We start from the raw sequence: 24,773 nt of genomic DNA, 5'->3' as shown, positions 1-24,773 counted from the left end.
GGTTTCTAGACGACTAAAATTGTTCCATTCATTACTTTTTGCTTTATTTCTACTAAGTATAAATTAGTCGTCTAGCTTGCTAGACTAGGATTTGGCCAGAATCCGCCAAATTAAGTTCCCGCTAAAATTTCTTTTTTTCGCCGTCCGCCAAATTAAATTCCCGCCAAATTAAACTTTTTGAAAATATGATCTCTTTTAAGGTGTTTTGCCTTTTTTCAGCAAACGCCAAATTAAATTCCCGCCAAATTTAGTTTTTTCGTCCATCCGCCAAATTAAATTCCCTCTAAAAAACTTTTTCGGCCATCCGCCAAATTAAATTCCAGCCAAAAGTTCTTCCTTTAAGGTACCAAATAATTTTGCCAAAATTTCCGAAATTCCGTAAAAAAATACTTGCAATTTTTCCTCGTTTTGACTAATTTTTCATCAAATTTGATTTTTCATGTATGAATTCCGGAAAAAAGGGGATAAAAACTTATACCGAAATTTCGAAGCAAAAATTCATGGATTTCGATACCGAAACAATTTTAGAATTCCGAAATAACGAAGGAATTTTGCCTGATTTCCGAAATTCCGCAGAAAAAAGGGTCGATTTCCGCAATCCGAAAAACCAAACGCCCCCCACATTTACGTCCCGATCGAAGCACACAAAATCGGAACAGTGTTACTAACTGTTTAAAAGTTTTGTCCGAGAACAGAATAATTAATTCGCTGTTTTACTGAGCTATCCACATCAATTACCACGTCTGCCACCTCTGAATGAAAGTTCAAAACAAGAGTTGGTCTTACAGATAGACCGGCAGCGTTATATACTCTATCGTGATCAGCTAAAGGTGGACAAAATATCCTTAAACGGTAAGAAAAAATCTCATACATAATTTATAAAGACATCTGTTTCAGTTCATTAGATAGTGTTGAATTTACCAAAAAAGGGAAGCAAAATAGTCTTACGAGCTTTAAAGCTTAACTATAAAAGGAACTAAATGTGGATATTATTCAATAGTCGTTTGCAATAAAACTGTAGAGTCTAAGGGAGTTGTTAATCTGGAAGTGCCTGGTAATGGAAACTTTTTCTTCTTTCTTCCTTCCCATGTAAGGGAAACTCCTCTTTGCACTTTCTTTTACGATTTTCTCTACTCTCGCTATATTACAATAGTTGCATGTAACATATTATCGCTCGAGAGAGAAACTCTTTGTCTGCTCGTATTATGCAACGCTATATCTTAACTCGAAACATTTTTCATCTTACTTTCCTTGGCATGTACTTTAAAGTGTTCAAAGAGAGGTTTCTGTTTTTTATTTGAATAAGAATCGATACTTCATACAGACATAGCCCGTAATGGACAAAAAACCTTTCCTTTGTCAACTTTCCTTAGTTAGAAAATGAAAACAAATTGAAAATCGATCATGTTTCTCAAATCAAACCAAAATATAAATACAATATTCGTGCATCGAAGTTGCTTAACCATAAACTAAGAGTCGATAGCTTTTTGCCAAGCTTCTTGTTTACCATGACCCTCATTGTGATTTTATGAGAAAACCGAGCATGAAGAACCATTGAGATTTGCAGTTGTCTTTTCCCCTTCAATGTCTTCTGATGGATTTTTCTTAATACATTCAACAGCCCACCATAAAATATAAAAAGTTGTTGGCATTGTTTAAACTAGCCTGGATACATCAAGGCTTTTCTGTTTTTTGATGTTTCGGTGCATGCTTTCTCAACCCAATAATTACACAAAGCTGAGATGCTATCGGACCCTTGGTTTACAAATATCAAGGTAGAAAAAGCAGTACACAGCATAAACATCAAAAATAACAAAAATGTAAACTAGCTTGAATCAAGGCTATTATGCTTTGGGGCACTGCTCATCGACCTTTCTAACCTTTGATTGCATGTGCCACAAATTACTTGTAGCAAAGATTAGTGCATACGGATTCGATGACCTTTCCACTAGGTTAGTCAAGAGTTTTCTAGAAAATAGGTAACAAAAGACAAAAGTAGGCAACGAACCGAGGATGGTGTCCCCCAGGGATCCATCCTTGGTCCTCTACTTTTCAATATTTATATCTCTGACCTCTTTTTCATCATTGAGAATACTAAGGTCGCAAATTATGCGGACGATACGACACCCTATGTTAGTGCTCCGACCTGGATTGAAGTAAGTGGTAAACTAAGCTCTGTAGCAGAAAAAATCTTAACATGGCTTTCAATTAATCAAATGGTTGGCAATGCTGACAAATGTCAGCTAATAGTTAACATCAGTGACGATTCGCTCTATTTAAATACACCCCTGTCTCAGTGCCCCGGTGGCATGATTTCAGTACATGATTTTTTTCAGTACATGGTTTCAGTACATGATTTTTTCCTACGTCACTGCAGTAATCAAATTTTTATTGCACTCATTTGTAATCATCCTAAATGGCTTGGGAATTCAAGAACTGTTTTTTATTGTCGCTGTCTTTATTCAATTTATATCTCAATTCACAAATGAGTGCAATAAAAATTTGATTACTGCAGTGACGTAGGAAAAAATCATGTACTGAAACCATGTACTGAAAAAAATCATGTACTGAAATCATGCCACCGGGGCACTGAGACAGGGGTGTTTAAATATTAGAGAAGAAACTGTTTTCAATACCAAAACGTCAAAGATTCTTGCAGTAACCTTCGATAATCTCTTGACGTTTGAATCGCATATAGAAAATCTTTGCAAGAAAGTAACCACCTTAGCCAGAATAAGCACATATCTCAGTTTAGAAAAAAAGAAGCTTAATGAATGCTTTCATTAAATGCCACTTCAATTACTGTCCTCTCATATGGATGTTTCATAGCAGGACTCTAGAGGATAAAATCAACAATCTACATAAAAGATGCTTGAGAATCGTTTACTCAGACTACAACTCATCATTCGAAGATCTGTTGAAACTTGACAATGGTTCCACCTTCCATCAACGAGCAATTCAATCCTTATCCACAGAGCTATTTAAATCAAAACTCGAGTAGTTGAAAGTGAAATAAATGGAAAATCGTCTTTAGCTTTCTTGGGACCTAAAATCTGGGCTACCCTTCCCGATGACTTTAAAAAACTTAAAAACACAGATGAATTTAAAAAAGAAATCAAGCAATGGAGGCCCACTACTTGTCCTTGCCGAAACTGTCGTACCTTTATCCATGGCGTTGGTTTATCGATTAAATTTAAATTAATTTGTAAATAATAGTTGATCTTGAGTATCAACCTTCTAGATAGATTTGTAATTAAAAGTTGATATTGATTAGCCTCGAGTTAAGTACACATTGTACTACTTTACATCAACTATAAAGAAAAGAAACATAAACATTATTGGCGCGCCTCTAAATAGAAATATTTGAAGCAGGCTCGGATACAGAGGGAGGCTATAACCAATGGCGGAGAGTGCACTTTATTATCGTATTACCTTATATGGAAATTAATTACTCTCCATGAATAAGATAGCCTACCTCCTGTATCCGACCCTGTGAAGCCTGGCAAACTCGATACGTCTTTGGGGCGCAAGAGTTGATAAATAAATAGACTCCAATTTCCCAGAAACTACATTTCAAGAATATCCTTGCAACTACCAAGTCATCAAACTAACCCAGAAACTACCTTGACGTGTTTTCATTCATGATGAACAAAAACACCGAAACCACCGCACAATTCAAGCAAGTTTTAATTATAAATAATGACCCATCATTATAAAATACTATAAATACCACATAAAATAATAATGACTATATTAATAGCCACAATAAAAACACTGCATCGTCAATTGCGGGATTAAAGCGCGCATTAATCTGCCAAAAAATTCTACTCAAATCTCTAATTACCTAAGCAACCAAACTCGGACCTTTTACTATCATAGTATAAGCTACCAATGATATCTGAAATATAAACATTGGCGAATCTATAATGCAAAGGATTAAAGCTATACAAAAGAATGATAGATTTATGTTTAAGCGAGTCAATTAACCGAGAGAACTAGCGGCATTAAATACTAAATGAGCCGTACTGTTAATTACGTTGTTGTTATAATACCTATTTTGAACACATTCCGCTTCACTTAATGTTTTCATTATAGCGTTTTGTCAAATCAAAGAACCGCTTTGCTGAAAGAAGCACGTCAACTTATCATGATCGTTATTGTTTATTTGAAAACTCAAAACAAATGTCTAATTATAAGAATTTCAGAATAGTAAGCAATCAGTGAATGGCAAATATCTTAATCTAATCCAATATCCAATCTATGAAATGATACTCAAAAAAGATCTTAAAATTCGCATTTCTATTAAAATAAGCCTTTAGGAACTCGATTGCTTATCACAAAAATACATAATATTATGAAATATTAATCCTTAGGAAATATCTTAATGAGGGTTTAATAAACAAACCATTTGTGTGTCATTGACCTACATGGTTTAAACACGAATTTATCATCCGAACCTTTTCATACTGCCCACCTGCCCTATACTCATTCTGCCGAATATTATCGAATGACTACTAAATGGCAAATCATCCAGAAAATCACAATATCCTCTGGTTTGAAGCGAACAATTTTCCCAAGAACAATAAGGTCAGTAATAAGAAAGAAAAGCAGGTCTTAAATCCCAAAAATAATGACCCGGTGGGACGCCTCCCTAATTAAACTGGCCGACCAATCAATCATCAATCAATCAATCAATCAATCATCAATCAATCAATCAATCAATCAATCAATCAATCAATCAATCAATCAATCAATCAATCAATCTCATCAATCAATCAATCAATCAATCAATCAATCAATCAATCAATCAATCAATCAATCAATCAATCAATCAATCAATCAATCAATCAATCAATCAATCAATCAATCAATCAATCAATCAATCAATCAATCAATCAATCAATCAATCAATCAAATCAATCAAAGGAACTAGATTGGTTGGGGAAGTGAAGTCATTTATTCCCAACCCAAACAGGAAATTCAAACCATTGTCATAGTTGCGGTGAGAATGTTCAACTTTTCTTGACTGGACAATTGAAAAAGTTTGCATCTCTTCTAGCCACTTTGGGCCTTTTTATTCAAAGATTGGACTTTATGGGATAAGGACAAGAAAATAACAACAACACATTTATCATTCAAAAGAAATCTAGAAAGCTTTCGATAATCCCACTGCTTTACGTGTCGAGAAAAACGGAAATCTGTGAAAGCTAAGGCTTTAATTCGTAAAATCGTTCTGGAGTATTTTTCTTCCTTTTAACTTAACCACAGAAACATATTGATTGAACTGAAGGCAAAAATAGGTGCTTGGTACTTACGGACAGTAAGGGTCGGCCTTTTTTCCATCCCTAGTCATTCTAAGGGTTACAAAAGAAAAGTAAAAAATTTTCAAAGGGATCTTCCCCTTTTTAGAGGAAAGTGAAATGAAAACCATGGAAAGTCGAAAGAATTTCTAGGGTTAGAAAACTTTCCGAAAATTATTTATCTAAGGTTCCAAAGGGTGTCTAAGAGTGCCAATTTTGTTCCTCTTATGGTCACTTTTTAGTCTCTGTAAGAGTCAATTTCGTAGGTCTGATCCGCTTACCACATATTCCCACCCTAATAACCCCCTCCCCCGGAATGAAGGAGAAAATAAAAGAGTTTCTTAATTAATCCCCTTGCCCCATAACCCCCTTTTTATTGATATTAATTTGGGTCACGAACTCTTTGTGTTATCTTGGTTATTGCTCCCCCTCTTCACAAAAGTTTTGGATAACTTTCGAAATGTTCATTTGATTGAATTGAAAGTTTTGCCAGTTTGTCTTTAATAACAGCTCATTCAGCAGTTCAGCAAAAATGGTGACGTGGTGACGTGGTAAAAACCTACTGACGTCACCATTATTTGAAATTCCGAAAATAAAGCTATTTACTTTCTGCCCCTTTCCCCCTAAATCCTGAAAGGTGACTCCAAATTATATCTCAAGACTTGGACAATATATTGAATATAAATTGAAACTAGCTGTACGGTTTTGATACTTTGTTTGAATTACAGAGAAGTCCACATTCTTATGAAAACAGTTCTTCATCGAAAATCAGTTCGAATTATCAAATGAAGAAATCCACTGTACATGGTTATAAATTCAGGCTCCAAGCGTGAAAAATCCAACAAAGTGCTGTTGTCACTGGACCCATAAACAGATACTCTTCCCCTCCAAAGATAACCACCTACTGCAAGCAATTATTTTTCAAAGAGAAGAATTCTTTTTTATCAATTTTAGATATTAGGTATTATCAGGTATTACGCAACCTACGGAAGACGGAAATCATCCAAAAAAGATTTCTCATTAAGAACTTCAAACGGTATTGTAATAGCTCCATAGCCCTGCCTGATTACCTCTCAAATTTAAGTGATTAACATTTTTCTGTGTGACTACGCTTTACCGGCAATAGATTTTTTCCTGTAGAAATAGCTACCACTAACGGTCCGTAGATAGCACTGAAAGCATTTCAAGAAAACACCTATAATGAATTGGCTTAAATAAGTTTTTATGTTGCCATCTTTTCAGATATTTTGTGATTTTAAGACTTAAATTACTTACCTTGTTGTCCCGTCCGCTAATGAAAGAAAGACGTGTCATCTATTAACTTAGGAATAAGGAAGGATTATCGGTAGTGACCGTTTTTAGATCGGCATCTCGGTATCGGTAAAAGACTACCGTGAAAAGCACAGGTCGAAATCATATATCGACGCTGTGCCGACCAATCTGATTCTATTCAGCACGCAATCAACGCAGAGAAAAGTAACCATGACGACCATCCAAGATCTTGGATGAAGTTCAAAGTTGATACTTTTATTCCCGTCGTTGAAAATACAACTCAAATATGTCGTCAATGCTTTTTAAAAAGAGTCAGTGATAGAGAATCATAACATAAAGTCTATTATTTCGATTCGATTAAAGTGACATTTCCATAATTAAAAGTTTAGTAACTACTGTTATACATTTGGGAATCATGTAAAAGATTTCTTTTGAAAGAAACTCATTTCAATTACACTTGGAGGTTTCTGGGGAATTCGTAAATAGTAAACTGCATACTGATACAGTCTGCTAGACATTAATATTGTAATATTTACTCTTCATCTTTGATTCTTTCTACTGTGATTAAGATTGACACACGCGCGATAAAATTTCTATTATTGGTCTTCAGAGGTTAATATATTCTTTGAAAACTTAACCTCTGATACTCAGGTTAGTAAAAGACCCGTTTATGTCTGTATTTCAGTTTATTTGGTCAGCTATGAGTGAAAATTCTCCCTTCATTTACAGAAGTGGTCAAAGCAAGATTTTTCGTATGAGATGGAAAAGGGATCTTCCCACAGCAAATTAGCACATATCCTTGAGACTTTGGCAAAATATTAAGAATTTTGGAACGGAGAAGCCTTATTTCTTATATACTTCGCTGAGAGTAGACTGGAGTCGTTTATAATGCGTGTAATACTAATAATACCAATACTAATAATAATAATACGGGATTTAGTTTGTATAAACGACTGGAAGAATCCGGTGTTCCAGCCTTATAGATACAGGGGCTAGCTACGCAGAAACTTGCGTGGCGAGAAAACAATTTATCAAGCAACAACAAACTCTCAAAACGAAATCAACTCAAATGAAAAACTTTCAATACGCAAATCCACACATATTTTTTCCCCAAGAATTATTTTGAGCATGAAAAAATTATAATTGCAATATTGACACTTTTCTTTTGTTTGGAGTTAGTGCACAAAGGTTTCTAGACGACTAAAATTGTTCCATTCATTACTTTTTGCTTTATTTCTACTATGTATAAATTAGTCGTCTAGCTTGCTAGACGCTGAGAGGGAAAACCTCTTTATATAGTTTGCTGAGACAAAAATCCGTCTGTGACGGAAAATATTAGCACTGAACAGAATGCAGTGCTTTTGTGTCTTGCAATCCTACCTTGGCCTACTATTGAAACGTAAAAATAAGCTCTGACTTTTGAAAATAATGTGTGAAGTTCTGTATTTTTGGAGACCCTATTCTAGTTGGAATTAGATCAGTTCTGTAGTTTTCTGACCTTGTAACAATGGAATGAGACATTAACGCAAAAGTTTTATTTTGGGGATTGCAACTTGAGACAAAGTTTACACCACCGTATGTAAGATTTGGCACAGAAGATTTATTTTTTTGTTCTACGAATGTTGGAATCGCCATGGCGTATTTTAGCGGTAAGGAGCTCACAAAGTTGCATTTGTGAATTATGGGTTATGGAGGCTTCATTTAGAACAACTCAGCAAAAAAGTAATGCGTGTTACACATTTTTTTTAAGAAGAACAAACTATATAAGAAAATAAGGCTTCGATGGCCAAATATTAAGAACAAGTTAAGAACATTTTGCAGACCTCAAAACACACAATTTCTTAGGAAAATGGACAAAAATACTCAAAAATGGCGAAATCAAGAACATGTTAAGAACATTTTAAGGCTTAAAACTCAAAAAGTTAAGAATATCCGAAGGCTTCAAATATTTTGGATGTTCTTATTTAAAAAAACGTGTATGTGAATTTTACTGAAAGATTGGAAAAAAGTGATGGATATCGGTATTTGAACGAAAAATCTATTGGAAATCCCGCACAACTCGTGATGTTTTCGTGTTTTGTTGGACAAAGCTAGGTTTTAAAGCCCAGATTACCAAAATATTGCACACATGTTTAGGAAGAAAGTCTTGATATCTTGATACCCTTCTGGATACGTGTTGAATAACAGAAGAAAATTTTAGCTCTAGTTTAGACGGCCGACTTTCTGCCCTGCCTATTCTAATTGTTAGAGAAGGCAGAAAGTGGGCACAAAGTTGACAGTTAAAATCTTTGCTTGGAAAAGATTGAAAGAAGACATTGCATTAACGTCAAAAGAGGGTAATGCATTGCCTTTAGACAGCCCACTTTATGCCCACTTTAATTCACAATTAGAATAGGCAGGGCGAAAAGTGGGCCGTCTAAACTAGAGCTAAGCTACATACTTCAAGAAGTTACTCGCTTATTTCCAACATATTTTTCTCGGATTAGATTAGATAGACTGAATTGCTTTTCAATTATTTATGTTTTGAGGGTAAAAAAAAAAGTGATATAACTTGCAAAAAATATCATAAATCATTTAAAGTATTGGCGATTGTATTCTGTCAAAAGATTGATCTTTCATGAAATCACAGCTAAATTTGGTATCAATGTGTAGTATTAGTCAATTGAAACAACTTTTGACCGCTATTTTTACAAAGATTCGCCCGCTATACTACAGAATTGGCGAGAAGGAAAAGAATGAAAACAACCGATCTCTACTGAACCTGAACCTTCCATACACCCCCTTCTCACAGACCCAGTAAGATTTTTTCAGCCCAGCCCGTTGGTGTAAAAATAACGGATTGAATTTCCATCTGGATTGATATTCCCTTGTTTTTTATTGGCTGGGGATTCAAATTCAATTGTTTTCAACATCTGACTTGAAAACAATGGTTGAATTGGGATTGGGGATGAAAAAAATAGTATAATATTTTGCAGTGAGAATTGATTTAGTTCATAATTTTCAGTTTGGACGAAAACTGAAGTATAATTTTCCACTGGGGACGATATAATTGCCAATTTTTCCAATGGGAAAAATCAGTGAGTCTGCGAGAAGGTGGTGTCTCCATATAGCTCTCACGTTGAACATAAACTTAAGTTGAGTCTCTAGGATTAAAGCCCCCTCAACTCCAATATGACATTAACTCGGGGGTATTCTTGGTCCTTTGAGAGAAACTTAGGCTTTTCTGCCTCTGTACAACTAAAACTCTTCATTAATTAAGAGCAATTATCTCTTCCATTGAGTGCTGAGCTAAGGAGACTCGGCACTATTCGAATTCGAGTAGGCTACATTCATATGAATTCAAAGCATATTATTTAAACGGGGGGTACTAGGGTTGGGAAATGAGGGGTATGTGCGGACGGGACCTCCGAAAACCGACCCTTAGAGAGACTTTTTCTCATTTTTTTCTCTGGAAATTAAAAAAAAATTCCTAAAAATCGTGAATCATGCATTGTCGCAATGCAAACTAGATGGTTTGCCCTGGTATTGTGGTCTATTGCGTTATCTTTTTTATAAGACTAAAATGGTTGTAGTATTTTGTAATATTGTTAATCTTATAAAAGATTTAAAACAACGACAAAATATTGCAAGTAAACAGTCGAAAACTCAAAGATAAAAAGCAATAAATATATTTATTAAGTTGAAAAATAATTGAAAAAATAATCTCGATTGAAAATGACTTACATGAAAAACCGGGGGTTATGTTTTTCGAAAATCACAACTTGAAACCTCCGATAATAACAGAAGAGAAACCACATGTAATGACATGGCCCGAAATACGATGAAAACTATTTTTCATAATTTATTCAAGAAAAAATAAAATTAAAAAATAAAAACCTTATTTTAAATACCCTTCTATAACACTTGAAAGGGAAGTCATCTTCTCATTCTTCTCAAAACTCAAAGAAATTGAAGAAATTGGAAATCAGATTAGTAAAAGAGGTCATTCAACGTTGATTGGTGTGCTGTCATGGTCTATTTTTTTTTTCAAAATTTTCAAAATTTGTTTTAAAGAACATCAAGTAGGGACAGTCACAGTTAAGGACCACCTGGCAGTTAATTAAAATTGGGTTCAAGTCAATACTTTTAATTAATTTTGTTAAAATTTGACTTGGATTTTGATTATGTCAGATGTTTGCAATTTTCAAATGATGCTATCGGCGTTAGTCCTGTGGCAGAATTGAGGTTTGCTCCGAAACGAAGCCGAAATTCTGACTTGTTAACCTTTAGCGGTGTTAACTTCTGATCTAATACACCTTTTTAATCTCTTATGAGGATCTGATTCGAGTATCAAAGGCTGGACGACACATAGCCAGATACCACAAACCTAGAACCCCTCGGACTTAGTGACTTTAGTGGTTTTAGTTAGCCTGTTTGACTTGGGCACTGAATTCAGACAGAAAAAGATATTGGTCATGCGTTGAAATCATACCGTGGGCACCACAACTAAGCTTCCCAGCTGGCACACAACGTTGTTTCAACGTTCATTTAACGTTATATGGACGTTGTGAACATTAGATGGACGTTGAAACAACGTTGTGTGCCAGCTAGGTTCTCTGAAGTTTATTTTTCTTATTCGCGATTTGATTAGCATGGCCTTCTACCAAGATCCTAGATGATTAATTTTTGTCCTCATTGAGTGCGCGTTGAAAAGAATCAGGATTTGTCGTCACAGTGCAATAGTCATTGTGATACTCACGGTATTCACATCACGCGTGTCAAATTATAGTTTCAAGCTTTTATATTTATTTGGACTTAGTATGAAAAATGATATTTCCACCAAAAAAAAGTTTTAAATTTCGAAAATATCATAATTAGTAAAGAAAACATTAAGGGACGGTTGCGAGAATGGGTTTGTAATAGAAATATATTTTCCCTCAATATTTTCACACCTTCTCGATGTTTTTAACGCTACTTTTTCAATTCTTTTGTGCCAAGAAAACGAAGATTAAGAAAAGTTGAAGCAATAATTTATTGAAAATGTACAAGTTATAGAAACTTATAAACGTCTAGTAAAATCTGCAGTGATAGTTGAAAATCAATCGATATTTTGAAATTTTGTCGTTCGAAAGGGTTTAAAAACAATTTTTCTGGGTAATATTTTCATAATAAGCTATGGATTTGTCGAAAAAGATATGGTGGAAAATTGACACCCCGTGTCGATGCTGGAAAGAAGAATCAGCAATTGTTTGAATAAGTAGTTAAAATTGATCATCAAACAAAAGTACCACAATACAAAGCGACAAAGCTGATAACCTAAAAAACTAAGTACCAAAGATTTAATATGGATATTATGGAAATTTTATCGACAATGGAAATCGTAAAATCGTATCTTCACACCCCCGTCCCGGTTCAGCTGTTCGTATTTTCGGCAGTTTCACCCAAAAATTGTTCTTATAGCGTTCTTATTTCTAGGGAAGTTTTTAGCAATTTCAGGACCTGAATCCCATCTTAAAATGCAGACATTCCAGCAGGCAGATTTATTTTAAGTAGACACCAGGAAAAGCTCAAGTTCACTCAATAAAGAATTGGATGGATTTTTACAAATTCTTTCAGACTTTTCTTTCAGGAGTGAGAAAGTGAAGACGTCTATACTTTTGAAAAGAAAGCCCACTCAATCAGAAGGTTTGGTCAATTCACAGGCATACTAATGACTTTCAGATTGCTTTGGCGCACTCACCACCTGCGGCTAAGTTTTACCTACTTTTTCTTTTCAAACTCTTGCGGTATTCTGGAAATCAAAAGCAGGGCTTATAGGTGTATTCTGTCAAGCAATGCCACTAATAATTAGGCTATCTGGGAAACTCTGAAAAGTTCATAGACCATTTGCCTGGAATTGCATATTCAATGGGAGGGGTTTTCAAATTCCATTCCTTACTTACAGCTCAAAACTCCATCAGAGATTCGATAAATAAGGCATCTTTCTCAGTGGAGATAAAACTTCTGTCTAGTTTTCGATACGAAGAAAAACATTAAAGAAATATTAGAAAATATTAGTACAGTAGTAAGCTAGAAAAGTCAGTTGTAGTAATAGATTATTTGGGATGCGTGCAGATTTACCTCTCTACCTATTCAATTCAACATTAATTAAATATTGAATGAATATAAAGCTCCTGACAACGCTTATCGTCGGGTGACTACACACAGTGTTAAAATAAAAACAAAGTGTCTTGAACGTTATAAATATTTCATGGACACAATATCTGAATAATAGTCAGATCTTAGCGAAGAGAAAACTGTTTTTGAAAGAAACTGTATGAAACGCGATTGTTAATACATTTGGCTCGAATACTAAAGTTTGGAAATAGAAATTTTATCAAAATCTCATGGATAAAGTAGTCAGAAAGAAAGAAGACTATTTTCATCAATTATTTACCAAGTGTTGAAACGAAAAACCCCCTGTTTAATATTTTTTCTCCCTAACTTGTTGAATGGGTTAAAAACTTTTTTTCACTCAATCGCATATTGAAGTGAATTATTAATTTTCTACGAGATTTTTTTCATGAGTTTTTTTTTACTCTTACAATATATTAAGCTTATTGAAGAAGATGATAAGATTTTTTTTTTGATCAGAAATCTCGAAATGAGATTAGGTGTTGATATTCTTGAAGTAATCCAAATAAAATAATTTTTCTTGCGTAATGTCATATTAATTTACAGTAGAATTCGACAAAGCAATGCGTTTCCATAACTATCAACTTTTGAATTTTCAGTTTAAAAGAAAAATAACATCGGAATTTGAGCCTTTGTGGAGCCTCTGTACATGGTGAAATCAAAATGAGGCAAATGCTTGTTTTGAGTGTGGTATGGGTGGCTTTTGTCTTCTACCCAGAATCAGGTATGTTGGTTTCTCTTCCAAACAAACTCACATTATTTTTCAATCGTTGTACAGCTTTGTTAAAATGGGAGCGATTGAGAATTCGCACATTCTGATAAATAACGAGATTGCTCACGAGAATTTTTAACCCGCGCGAGCAAACCCGCACCTGTCAATCATTTTTTAGCTGCTTTTCTTTTCACTTGTGGTTTTGAAAAAAGTGATAATAATAAAAAAAGACGAAAGTCGATTTTTATGCATTTTTTAGTTGAAAGTTTTGGAATACTGGATTTTCAAGAGAAGGGAAAGTCATGACTCTTGACTCTTGACTCTCCACCCACTAACCAACCTTATCTATTTTGAAATACTGTACTTGAGTCAAACTGCACTGAGGTGACCATTTAGAATTTTTTTTTTTTCTTAAAAATATAACGGGAATTTTCAAAAATATCAATAAGAGCTCATAAAACCAGAAAAAGTTTGGTCAATGCTGACAAAATAACACTATAACGCACCGTATAGGATTCGAACTCTCGAAAATGACTATCACTAACACACCAACCCACCGCCTTACCCACTCGGTCACTCAAGTTGTAGTGGAATCTGAATAAAGATAAACCATACCATATCTTTATTTGCCATGACCTGTATAACTTTATTTACCCTGTCAAGGTATTAACTTCTTAAACAAATGATTTTAGATCATTTCCAACACTCTGGAGCCGATCGCCGATTCTGAGGGGATTTACAGGACTCTTTAGTGGGACTGCTGCAAACGGGCTGTAAACCCTGCTAGTGCCTGTAAAATTAGAATTTCCATTTGGGGGGTTAGGACAATCTCCAATCTTCTTAAAGTCTCAAAAGACTGAGGAGAGGAGCTTTTTCTTGCATGTACCCATATACAGCAGACAGAATTCACAGAGCGTACACACGCGGGCGATTAAACACGATCGCGCGGAATGCGGGTCAAAAAATTCCCGTGAGCAATCTCAATTTATCAAAAAGTGAATTCGCAACATCTTAGTATAGAGACAGAACAAAACACTTCAGATACTATATGGATCCGAGGTAGGGATTAAACCAAGCTTTCAAACATTAATTAAATGTTCATCTAACGTCTTTGATTTCCACCTAGAAAAACATCAAAATAGGTCTTAGTCAGCTGGGAAAATTAAGATACACCCCTGTATCACTGACCCAGATCCGCCCTGGTGAATAAGCCGGTGAATTGCCAAAATGACTTAATTTTAATGAATAAGTAAATTGTCTATCCCGATAAAAACTGAGAAATTGATGGTCTTATCCTGGTCAAACAAAGATCGTATCAATCAGGTCAAAATCGAGAAAAATAACATTTTAATGAACTCTAGGAAAACCAGACTCGTTGACACTACCCTGGAGTTAAAAGTTTCTTACCCAAGTGAGCTTTTAAAACCTCAAATTCATACCCTGTGAAATTATTTTTTTCATGGCCAGTCTTCATCGGGTCACTGCCTGAGACAGGGGTGTTATGATAGTGAGCTATCAACAACACGGGTATGGCAAAAAAAAAATTAAAAAAAAATTATCGAAATGAATTGAAACTTTATAGGGTTGTTTTCGAACCTATTTCTAATTTTTCCTAATAATTTGGAAGCTTAGAAACAATTTTTCCAAAAGATACAACAAATTTCCGAGGACATACTTAACAAATTGAAATACAAATTAACATTCTCTAAGAGTAAACAAAAAATATAGGGGGAAAAGGTAGTAGTATCAACGGACTGGATGGAGACATCACAGCTAGATGGGTAACTGTAGTCAGAAGCAGATCCGAGAGTGAGCTTTTCTCCCTATTTGAAAATTACTCACTATAATTTCTATAAAGAGCTAAACTGAAGAATAAAATAAGTACCTTCTTTGATTATTCGTCCAACTACATCCAATTTTTTAATGAAGCACTTTTGTTGTGTCGTTATAGCAACATGTATGGCAGTTGACATTCAAAGTGATGACATGTACGATAGTTCAGTTGAACATAGCCGATCCAGAAGAGCTGTAAGTAAAAACAGTAAATAATTGAGTAATGAAAATAATTTATCCAAATTCGAAAATTTAAGAACGGTTAAGTGTTGCTTATGAACGAAAAACGTGTAAGCTTTCCTCTCTAATGCTTAGCATACCACTAAATTTTACTAATATTGAGTAATATTGAATTTCTTTTAGGTGCTGACATCTCATCAAGTAGTGGTTTCAGCAAGTCCTTTCCTCACCAATTCATATTACTTTGATCGAAATGAATTAATCACATTCAAAATTCGAATGGCATATAATGGCTCCACTGGAACTTCCTATACAGCTGTTAAAGTCTTGATCACCAGTGACTGGATTGATCTAACCCAAACAACACCAGTTCTTGATCAATTTGACTCACAAAAGCAAGCTGGAGATGGAATTGAACTCACTGTAAATACTTTAGCTGCAAATGAAGTCAAAATTGCAAATATATCTGGAATCGTTAAACCAGGAATCGGGCCCCTGAGCAGATTGGAATTGAAAATGAGTGTCAGTGGGAACCAAGATATTAATAATTTTGCTGGTACTGAATTTGTCTCAAGTCCAACAGTTTTTGGGGTCTTTCCGGATGTCAACGTGACCGGTCTATCAAGTGGACGTAAGTATCATTTTATTGAATTCTCAAAAGTGATTTGATTGAGACTTTTTCCTACTAATTTAGATTTTAATTTATGTTAGATTTTAAATTAATAACAAAAAAAACACTCGTGCAATTATTCTCTAATTGCACTCGTTATCATGTGATTACATATACTAATTTCACGAATTCCCCAAATTTGATAACGATTAAATTATTCAATTAAATTTCCCACCAAATTAATTTTTCGTCATTCGCAGAATTAAACTCCAGTCAAAACGTCTTCCTTTAAGGTATCTTTTCTCTAGTGAAAGTCAACCCATCTTTCTGTTGCAGCACTTTCTCTATTGTTACTCCAATCATTAATTTTGGTTCGTCGTTAAAGGTTTTCTCTTTACATAAGAGTTATATTGTTTGTTTACTCGTCAATTATAATTTACAAGCTTTTTGGTATTGAATTGACACATATGTGGAGCAAGATTACCAAGAAAGAGGAAATTAAAAACAGTTTTTTGCTTCTTTGAAATTTTGCCATTCCAAAAATAAATTTAAAGAAAAACAACAATGTTTTTAAAATTGAGCAAAAGCTTTTCGATTAAGCTTTTGCTCAATTTTAAAAACATTGTTGTTTTTCTTTAAATTTAGTTTTTTACTTATATTATCAGCATAATATAACAATTGGCAGACAATGCCCTGATATGAAATATGTGTCTGATATGAAATGGGAACACTTATGTAAAAATAAAACCTGTGATGATAAGTCTTTTATTTCTCACAGAGGCTACGGTTCATTCTGACGTCAGCATGGAAATGTCGATGATCTTACCCGCATTGAACTACTCATTGTTGGTCGAATTAACTACCAATATTGAAGATCTTATCTTCATGAAAATCAAGTCAGCAACTGTTTCACACAAAGGTTCAGCTATTGGTAGCAACCTTGCAAGCCCAGTCCAAAAAGATTATTCGTCTCAAATGAATAATGAAATTGACCGACTCACCATTGACTTTGGGAACATAACGGTAGGAAATGCACATACTTCATAACTTTTTTACTTAATTGGCAATCCATCACCCAATGGTCAATATCTCCCACTAGAAAAACAATTTGACATCGACTTTCAGTAAAACCATCTTCATAAAAAGTCCATCCTTGTTACGTAAGATTGATAAGAAAATTTTCCAAAGAAGCTTCCAAAAGAAGATTTAAATCAAAAGTTTGAATTAATGAAAATCTAGTTTCAATAACACAAAACATCTCCTGTCATGTTAGAAGAAAACGGACAGTTTATTATCGCAAGTGTAAAACTTAGTGAGCAAATAGTCTATCGATAAATCATTTTCATAGGTCGGTGACGATACAACACCTGACGCCGATCGCACTATCACCATCACGTACGACGTTGAGATTAACGATCACGAGCTCCTGGAGAACGGGACAACACGCTATTTTGGTGCTGGTATCCAAGCTGGAAATTCAGTCTTGTGGGTTGACCAAACAAGCTTCGTCGTTGAAAAAGTGAGTTATTAAATTAAACATGATGAATGTTTCTTATTTCAATCCAGCACAAAGGACAGTTTTGCTTCAAAATTCTGGACATCTGTTATCTGGTAGTCTGAGTCGCAGTCTACAATTCTGTAGGTACAGTGGGACTCCATAACTAGAACCCGCACGAGAACACAAATTTGTTCGAGTTAAGGAAAATTCGAGTTATGGAGTATAAGGCATTATGAAGGGACGAGATGGCTTTTCCCAGTTAAGGAGACATTCGAGTTATAGAGGTTCGGTTAAGAGTCTCTACTGTAGTAAAAGGGACACAAATCCGTTGCAGGATGAGAATGCCATCCAGTAGCCTAGATTTCTCTTAAATTGGCGAAAAAACATATTTTCGCCGTCACCATTACATCTATAATGTCTGAAATTTAAAGCAAAGTTATGTGCTGACTGGATATATATAAAAAACTAATTTTTCCTCAAATTTAGGATGAGCCTGCATTGACATTCGAAGTGACGTGTGACCAAGCCACTAATGGAACACGTTTGTTTATTGGTGATGAAGTCGTATTCAATGTTAAGATCGAACATAATACAAACACTTCAAGTCAGACTGCCAATGCTGTTACAGTTAGTCTTCTGACAGAACTTTTGACGGATGATGGAGTTTCAAATACATATACCAAAAACAACGCCGGTTCAAACGCCACTTACATAACATTTGATGTTGGAGATATAGGTAAGGAAGAATCTATGATCTAATCAAACAGTGTTCACAGTAATAACTACGTTACTGTTCAAAGCAAAGTTCTGAGAATTTATTCACAATTTAGTTTCGAATTTATTTTCCCGAATTAACCTAAATTACAAAATAATTTTTTGCGGAGTTTTGAGACGACAAAACCTGTGTTTACACTTTGCTGAAACATAAAACCCGTCGCTGCCGAATAAACTCTGAAATCAAAGTCATTAAACACCAGAAGAGGTTTTTTACCGAAATTAAATGTTTTGTCCGTCTGAGACGTTAAAATTTTGAACCATGGTAAAAGTTTAATCTTTTCATGATAATTCATAGAAGAATATTTTTTGCAGGTCTATTATAAAATGAAAGTTTGATTCAACAAATCATTCTATGTATATACATCCGTAACATTCATACATGCTGAAACAGAAACTAAAAAATGTTTATCTTTATTTCCAGCTTTGGGATCAGTAAAAGAGTTCCAATTGAAATTTAAAGTCGCTAACACTGATGATGTGAGTCCACTCCTTGAGATTGCTGCAACCATGTATTTGAACTACAAGAACGCTAATGCCAACCCGAAAAGAACCATGAAACAAGAAATTACTGGCTTGATGACTGGTACCCCAACAATTAACTATTACGTGGCTGAACCTAACGGTACCACAGTGGCACCTGGACAAAAAATGGACTTCATGATCGAGATTTTGATGGTCCGTATGAGATCACCTATTCAAGTCGAGGTGAGTTTAGACATTTATAAAATGAGAAAAATGATGTTGTTACAATTTCCCTGAACAATAAAAAATTTCAGTTGAAATACAGTAACTGTTAACAAAGATATGAGGTTGAGATTAATTTTTTGATCATCCTAGCGCCTCAGAACCCGCCTTTTCAAAAACATTACTCAGATGATGACACGAGGAGGTCAAATAAATATCATATAATCTTTTTGTTCTACAGTATATAATAACACATAAACGAGTATTTTACAGACCAGAGAGGATAAGAACGAGATAATAACATCGGAGCAACTCTCAAAATATTCATTGTTCTTCTTATAGTTGGTTATGCCAAAGACTGAAGACAGGCCTATTGCATCGATCACAGAATTCGGGGTCGAATCAGTTGGAAGTAATCTTAATGTCGCCACCAACTCTCCATCACCTACCGATCGCCAAACAACTTCAGATAAAAGTTTGACCGACCAATCAGTAATCAATCTTGGTCAAACATCTAACAAAGGGTCTACAACGGATGATGTTGATGCAAATAAAATCAAAATTAAATTCACAGCTTATTTCAATGACCATTCTAACGTGACCGAAAGTGCAGCTTTTTGGATTGGTGCTGGAGTCATTGCACGTCCCAAAATGGTGTGGGTTGGTCAAGTTAAATTGACAACAACCTTGAAAACGCCCTCGGTCCCATACCCCGAAGTCAACATGACGGTTGGTGATACGTAAGTGCAATCAAATTAATTCATAACTCATAGACTTAATAATAATTTTCAGATGCTGTTAAAACTTTAATAACTGTAATTTAGCTGAAACCCAGGCTAGTTGAATAGGTATCCGTTTAGTAGTAGTATTTATTCCTTGAAAAAATACGTACGTGGATCTGGGAATAGAGGACAAACAACACCTGAAAGGACCTAAAATCTTATTGGAGTGAAGAAAACATTCAAACTACAAAGGCTCTTACGAAGACCTCACTAAAAATGCGACTAAAGTCTATTCGCTTTGATTGTGGCCTCGTTTTTGTTATTAAGTGGGATTCTGGGAATTAGTCTCATTACGCTGACATGGTTTCTACCCAAAAAGGTGCACATTTGCAGAAAAATAAACCTAAGGGGCCCTCCATATAGAAGGTTACGTATGCACTCAAAGGGAAGAGGGATTGTTTTGTGTATGTTCTATATAGATGATTCCCTAAAGTTAAAAACTCATTATTCACTTTTAACATTTAACAGGGACGAATTCGTAGTTGATGTATCTGTTGGTCACGACAAAGAGCTTTCACAAGCAGTGGCATACAATGTTAGTTTCGAATATTATTTGCCACCGTTTATCGCGTACGAGTCTGATGCCAGCTCATCTACTGGCATCTCAAAAGTTCTTGGTCAACGTTTCAAGGTAATTAGGGATATTATTAGAGCATGTTAAAGTCTGTTTTAGAATCGTTTTAGCTCTGCCTTACAGAGTCTTTAGCTTTCTCTTTTACAAAAACATTTTTCTAAGTTTTTTAATGGATTTTTTTTTAAGATTGACAAAGAGATGTTTTACTTCAACGACGCGTTTACACATGCTATCAACGTTAAATTGGATCGTCCGAAATCACCCAAAACTGGTACCGTGGAATTCGCTATTCCTGTCCGAGTGTCCTTCCAGAACCGAGATGGAGAATGGAAAGAATACTTCAGAGCTGCCAAAAGAACAATGGAAGTTTTACCAAGAACGCCTACAATCCCGAAAAGCTCAAGAGCAAAAGCTCGTAAGTCATATATTGTACTGAGTTCAATATTGACAAAGGGGCAGTACACAGTTTTATAACAGAACAATCTTATAAAAACCAAAGAACTACGAACAGTCCCAGCTTCAGGCTTTAAGTACTGGATAATACAAGAATAACCTAATTTCGTAGCCCTTTATCTCAAGCCAATAAGTCAATAAAGTAAGCGGTTCGAGAAAAAAATAAAAACCAGTCGAAAAAACTCGCATATTATAGAGGCTTGTAAATAGTCATATTTTTTTATCTCGACATTTTCGCCTTTGGTCTATCAAATAAGTCTACATATAAAGATTGACTGAATGCTTCAAATTTAAACTTATTATTTTTTCCCTTTTTGACAGATTATTACGGACGTGGATTTTATTTGAATCCGGACAATGGTGACTTCTATGTCTGCATGAATCAACACGTTGCAACGTAAGTTTTCTGTATGTGGAGTGGTTTCGAAGTATGGTAGTGAAAAGTAAATAACTAGCCCTATTCACGATATGCACCACACGGACCTAAAACAGCTGATTGGTTGTGTGTGACGTAAAATCAGTCAATATGTCACTTTCAACCAATCAGCAGTTGGTTCCGTGGAAAGGTCTCCACTTTCGCGCGACATGAGCGAAAACTTTTTGGTCGTTTTTGTAAGGTCATTGGTCGGTTGAAAAATGAAGCAATTTCATTGGTCGAAATTGACGTAACGGTTGAAAAAAGTAGAAATTCCTTCAACTTTTTTTTTTGTTCGCGCAAAACTATTTTATGAAGTAATCTTTTCTTCAGGCATAAAAGGTTAAGAAAAAAACTGTCGCCCATTTCGCGCGAAAGTGGAAAACGGCCTGAAAACATTGCAATGGCGCATCATTCATATCATGGATAGACTCAAAACAAACGACATATTGTATGATATTGATGATTGCCACGGTTTCTTTTATTCTCGCAGAAATCTGTCCCCACAGAGTAAATTGCGGCCTGTGATAATCACGGTAATTCACGATATGCACCATTGCAATGTCTTCTGACATTACACCGCGGACCCAACTGCAAGTGGCCTGTAAAATCAATCAATACATCACTTGCAACCAATCAGCTGTTGGGTCCTTGGAAGACATTGCAATGGTGCATATCGTGAATTGAACGAGGCTTTAGAGAGGCTGAAAAATGACCATGTCTCTATGAAGTAGTTACTGAATTTTGTTGGATGTTCAACCTTTTTGAATTTTCACTTTCAGAGCAATTCCAGCATGCTACCAATACCACCCCACAAGCGAACTATTTAGGCGTGAGTATACACCTACAAAATTATAATTTTTTTCCTCCAATTTGAGGGACTTGTATCTTTCTATTAGAGTCAATCAGAGTAAAGATTATTCATCAAAAACTCATCGAAATCATCAAATATTCATCCTATGCCTTTTTGACTGACTTTTTTGTTACCTAGAGAGTTCTATATGAAACTACAAGCAACTTCATTTTGTAAAACTGTAATATGGCCTGTATGTTAAGTGAAAACCTACATTTACGGTGGCCATCAGCATTATCTGTAAAGTCTGTACACCACATTCTATCTGCTTCTGACAGCAATGGATCATCGTATTGGATGTATGCTTGGCAAATCGAGTAAGGATCAAGAATTCTACGCATTGGCTCGAAACCAGATCACCGTTTTGAAACTTGATGGAGCTAAAAACAAATGGAAATACATTCCTGATAAAGCGATCCCGGATATGGCTTCATTCTCTTTCCAAAATACAGAAGACGCCAATAAAATTGGTGTGGAAGCTAACCCACCGTCTAATCTTGAAGGAGATCACAATAACATTAAATGGCAAGGTAATCATGCTGAGTGTATACGGTACACGCTTTTTCTTTTATAAGAATAACTTCTATAAGAATATCAGGGTGAGATTTCGGGTTTAAAACAATAGGCCTATTGTTTAGAACAATAGAAAAATAAGAATAATGCTCACCCTCAACCAAAGTACACTATTCTTATAAAAAAAAAAGCGTGTATTACGATTGGGAGAATTTATTTTCTAGAAAATCTTTTTCATATTCGAATCGGGTATTACTAAAGACTATTCGCTTTAAGCTTTAACCCTTTTTTGCAATCAAATAGAGACCACTAACAAATATAGCAGTGTATATTTAATAGTATACACGTTTAACCTATCTCAAACCATTTGTTTACGCAGTATTTTTAAAGAAAAGTTAGAACAGTTTCCCCCTTCTGTGCCGCGCCAGCACATGTTAGTCCCTACCCCGGGGAAGGGGGCACTCGATTTCTAAACGACGGCATGTGGAGCCAAAAAAATGGCTTTCAAAATCGGACCCTTTATAAAGTGCAGTCTTTGAGCAGTGGAAAGGCCCTTACAATGCACTTTACTGAACGTTCCTGACCCTTACGGTGTAGTTTTATTTAATATTAGCATAACTTGTAATCTGAATTTTACGTCCGACTATCTTCTTATTTTCGACCATACGATTGCCGAAAGTAAACATATTCTCGATGTCATCATTTTCCTACATAATCAACTCTGACCTTTAATAGAGCATTAGAACTGTTAGAATTTTTTTTCTCGTAGCAACTGGTGACGGATTATGGCGCAAAAATGGAGGTGACGCTTGGGTTAAGAAAGCTGATTGGTTCGTCAATACGAAATAAGAAACGACAGAAACAATGGAAAATGTGAATAACTAAAACGAACCTTAATCTCGCACTCAATATGGAAAACAGTCAAAAATGAAAATGGGAAACTTCAATTGAAGAATAATTATTGAGATACAAAATTGAAGTACTGTAAATAGATGTTATTTTAACGAAACCTTGAAAATTTAAAAAAAAGTATATAATACTAAATATGATGCACTTAATTTTGAAAGTTTAAAACAAATATTTTCTTAGAATTTTAGAATATTGAATAGTGGTTGCACTTTAAATTTGGAAAAACACTTATAACTAATCTACTAAAATAATTAAAACGGAATGGGTTTACAAGAGACGTTAAGAATAAAACCAACCAGGAAGTCATGATAACTTTTTGAAGTATTAAAGCAAGGACAGGGTAGGCCAACTTTCGTACCTATTTTCTTACAAACAAATCGCTTAATAACCGAAACTTTAGGTAGATTTCAGGTTAAATATTGTATAATTTGTAAATTTGAACTTATTTTTGAATGACAATGTTCTTCTGTGGTGCTGCATGAAATATATTTGTGTTTTTTTTTTTTTTTTTTGTTTTTTTTTTTATTTTTTGTTTTTTTTGAATTTATTATTATGTAAATTTGAAGATAAATTTTATGTTTAAAACTTTTATTTCTTCTTATTATCAGCCCTTAAACTTTAACCGTTCTACTGAAATCTCGATAAAGTAAGCCCCAGTTCCGTACTAAAGTTCAAGAGAGACCGTAATATGAAATTTTTGTCCAATTTTAGACGGTTTTACAACCTTAGAGACTTTTTCCCCCAAGTTCTTAGAAAAAATTAATAGATTTTGAATCGAATTTATAAGGATTTATGACCCTTTTTAAATTTTCTCGATTTGGGACCTTTTTGGTCTGAATTCCTTTTTCATGGTTTTTGTACACTATAAAGGAAATTTTAATAGTGAAAAGGGACCCTTATAGTTCCACCTACCCGTCACCCATTTTGCCTAAGTGCTCCCCACGCCCGGGGCCTTCAGCTACTCGCTGCACTCTTAAGACAGGAACTTGTCGATAATTTCCTCTTGCAATTTTGGATGAAAATAATAATACGGTAAAATAAAGCTTGGATGACTTTTGTTCAATATGCCCTTTACCTTTATGAATGAAAACTTGAACAATTCCAGTGAACTAACTAAGACCGGCTAGATAAGTGCGATAGTTTGACACAAAAATGAAGTTTTTCGAAGGGCTGAAATATTGAAATCAAATAAAATAGATTTTAAAGAATCTACAATCATGGACAAAAATTGTGAGACAAGGGTAGAATATAAATT

General features: G+C 34.8%; 2 protein-coding genes across 2 annotated transcripts in view; one reads left to right on the top strand and one right to left on the bottom strand.

Moving 5' to 3' along the window:
* The window catches only part of LOC136799221 (uncharacterized), a 97,142-nt gene that overhangs the window by 53,366 nt on the left and 19,003 nt on the right, over positions 1-24,773 (bottom strand). The gene's annotated exons all lie outside the window — the stretch shown is intronic.
* LOC136799217 (uncharacterized) lies at positions 13,323-23,611 on the top strand. Its single transcript, XM_067055903.1, has 14 exons — positions 13,323-13,449; positions 15,389-15,465; positions 15,634-16,081; positions 16,839-17,083; positions 17,409-17,579; positions 18,045-18,294; positions 18,757-19,040; positions 19,362-19,759; positions 20,270-20,432; positions 20,562-20,790; positions 21,150-21,225; positions 22,026-22,075; positions 22,375-22,626; positions 23,379-23,611. The coding sequence occupies exons 1-14, from the start codon at positions 13,389-13,391 to the stop codon at positions 23,456-23,458; spliced, it is 2,784 nt and encodes a 927-aa protein (XP_066912004.1). The 5' UTR covers positions 13,323-13,388; the 3' UTR covers positions 23,459-23,611.

Source organism: Clytia hemisphaerica, unplaced genomic scaffold (assembly GCF_902728285.1).
Source record: "Clytia hemisphaerica strain Z4C2 unplaced genomic scaffold, Clytia hemisphaerica genome assembly, whole genome shotgun sequence".
Lineage (NCBI taxonomy): Eukaryota > Metazoa > Cnidaria > Hydrozoa > Leptothecata > Clytiidae > Clytia > Clytia hemisphaerica.
Note: the sequence above shows the minus strand (reverse complement) of the source record. Positions and strands in the feature narration are given on the sequence as shown.

Bases quoted from the DNA above. Each gene is read 5' to 3' on its own strand.
- LOC136799217 (XM_067055903.1), top strand. From the start codon at position 13,389: ATGAGGCAAATGCTTGTTTTGAGTGTGGTATGGGTGGCTTTTGTCTTC. The intron at 17,580-18,044 runs GTGAGTTATTAA...CCTCAAATTTAG, and splicing joins CAAGCTTCGTCGTTGAAAAA to GATGAGCCTGCATTGACATT. The intron at 19,760-20,269 runs GTAAGTGCAATC...AACATTTAACAG, and splicing joins AACATGACGGTTGGTGATAC to GGACGAATTCGTAGTTGATG.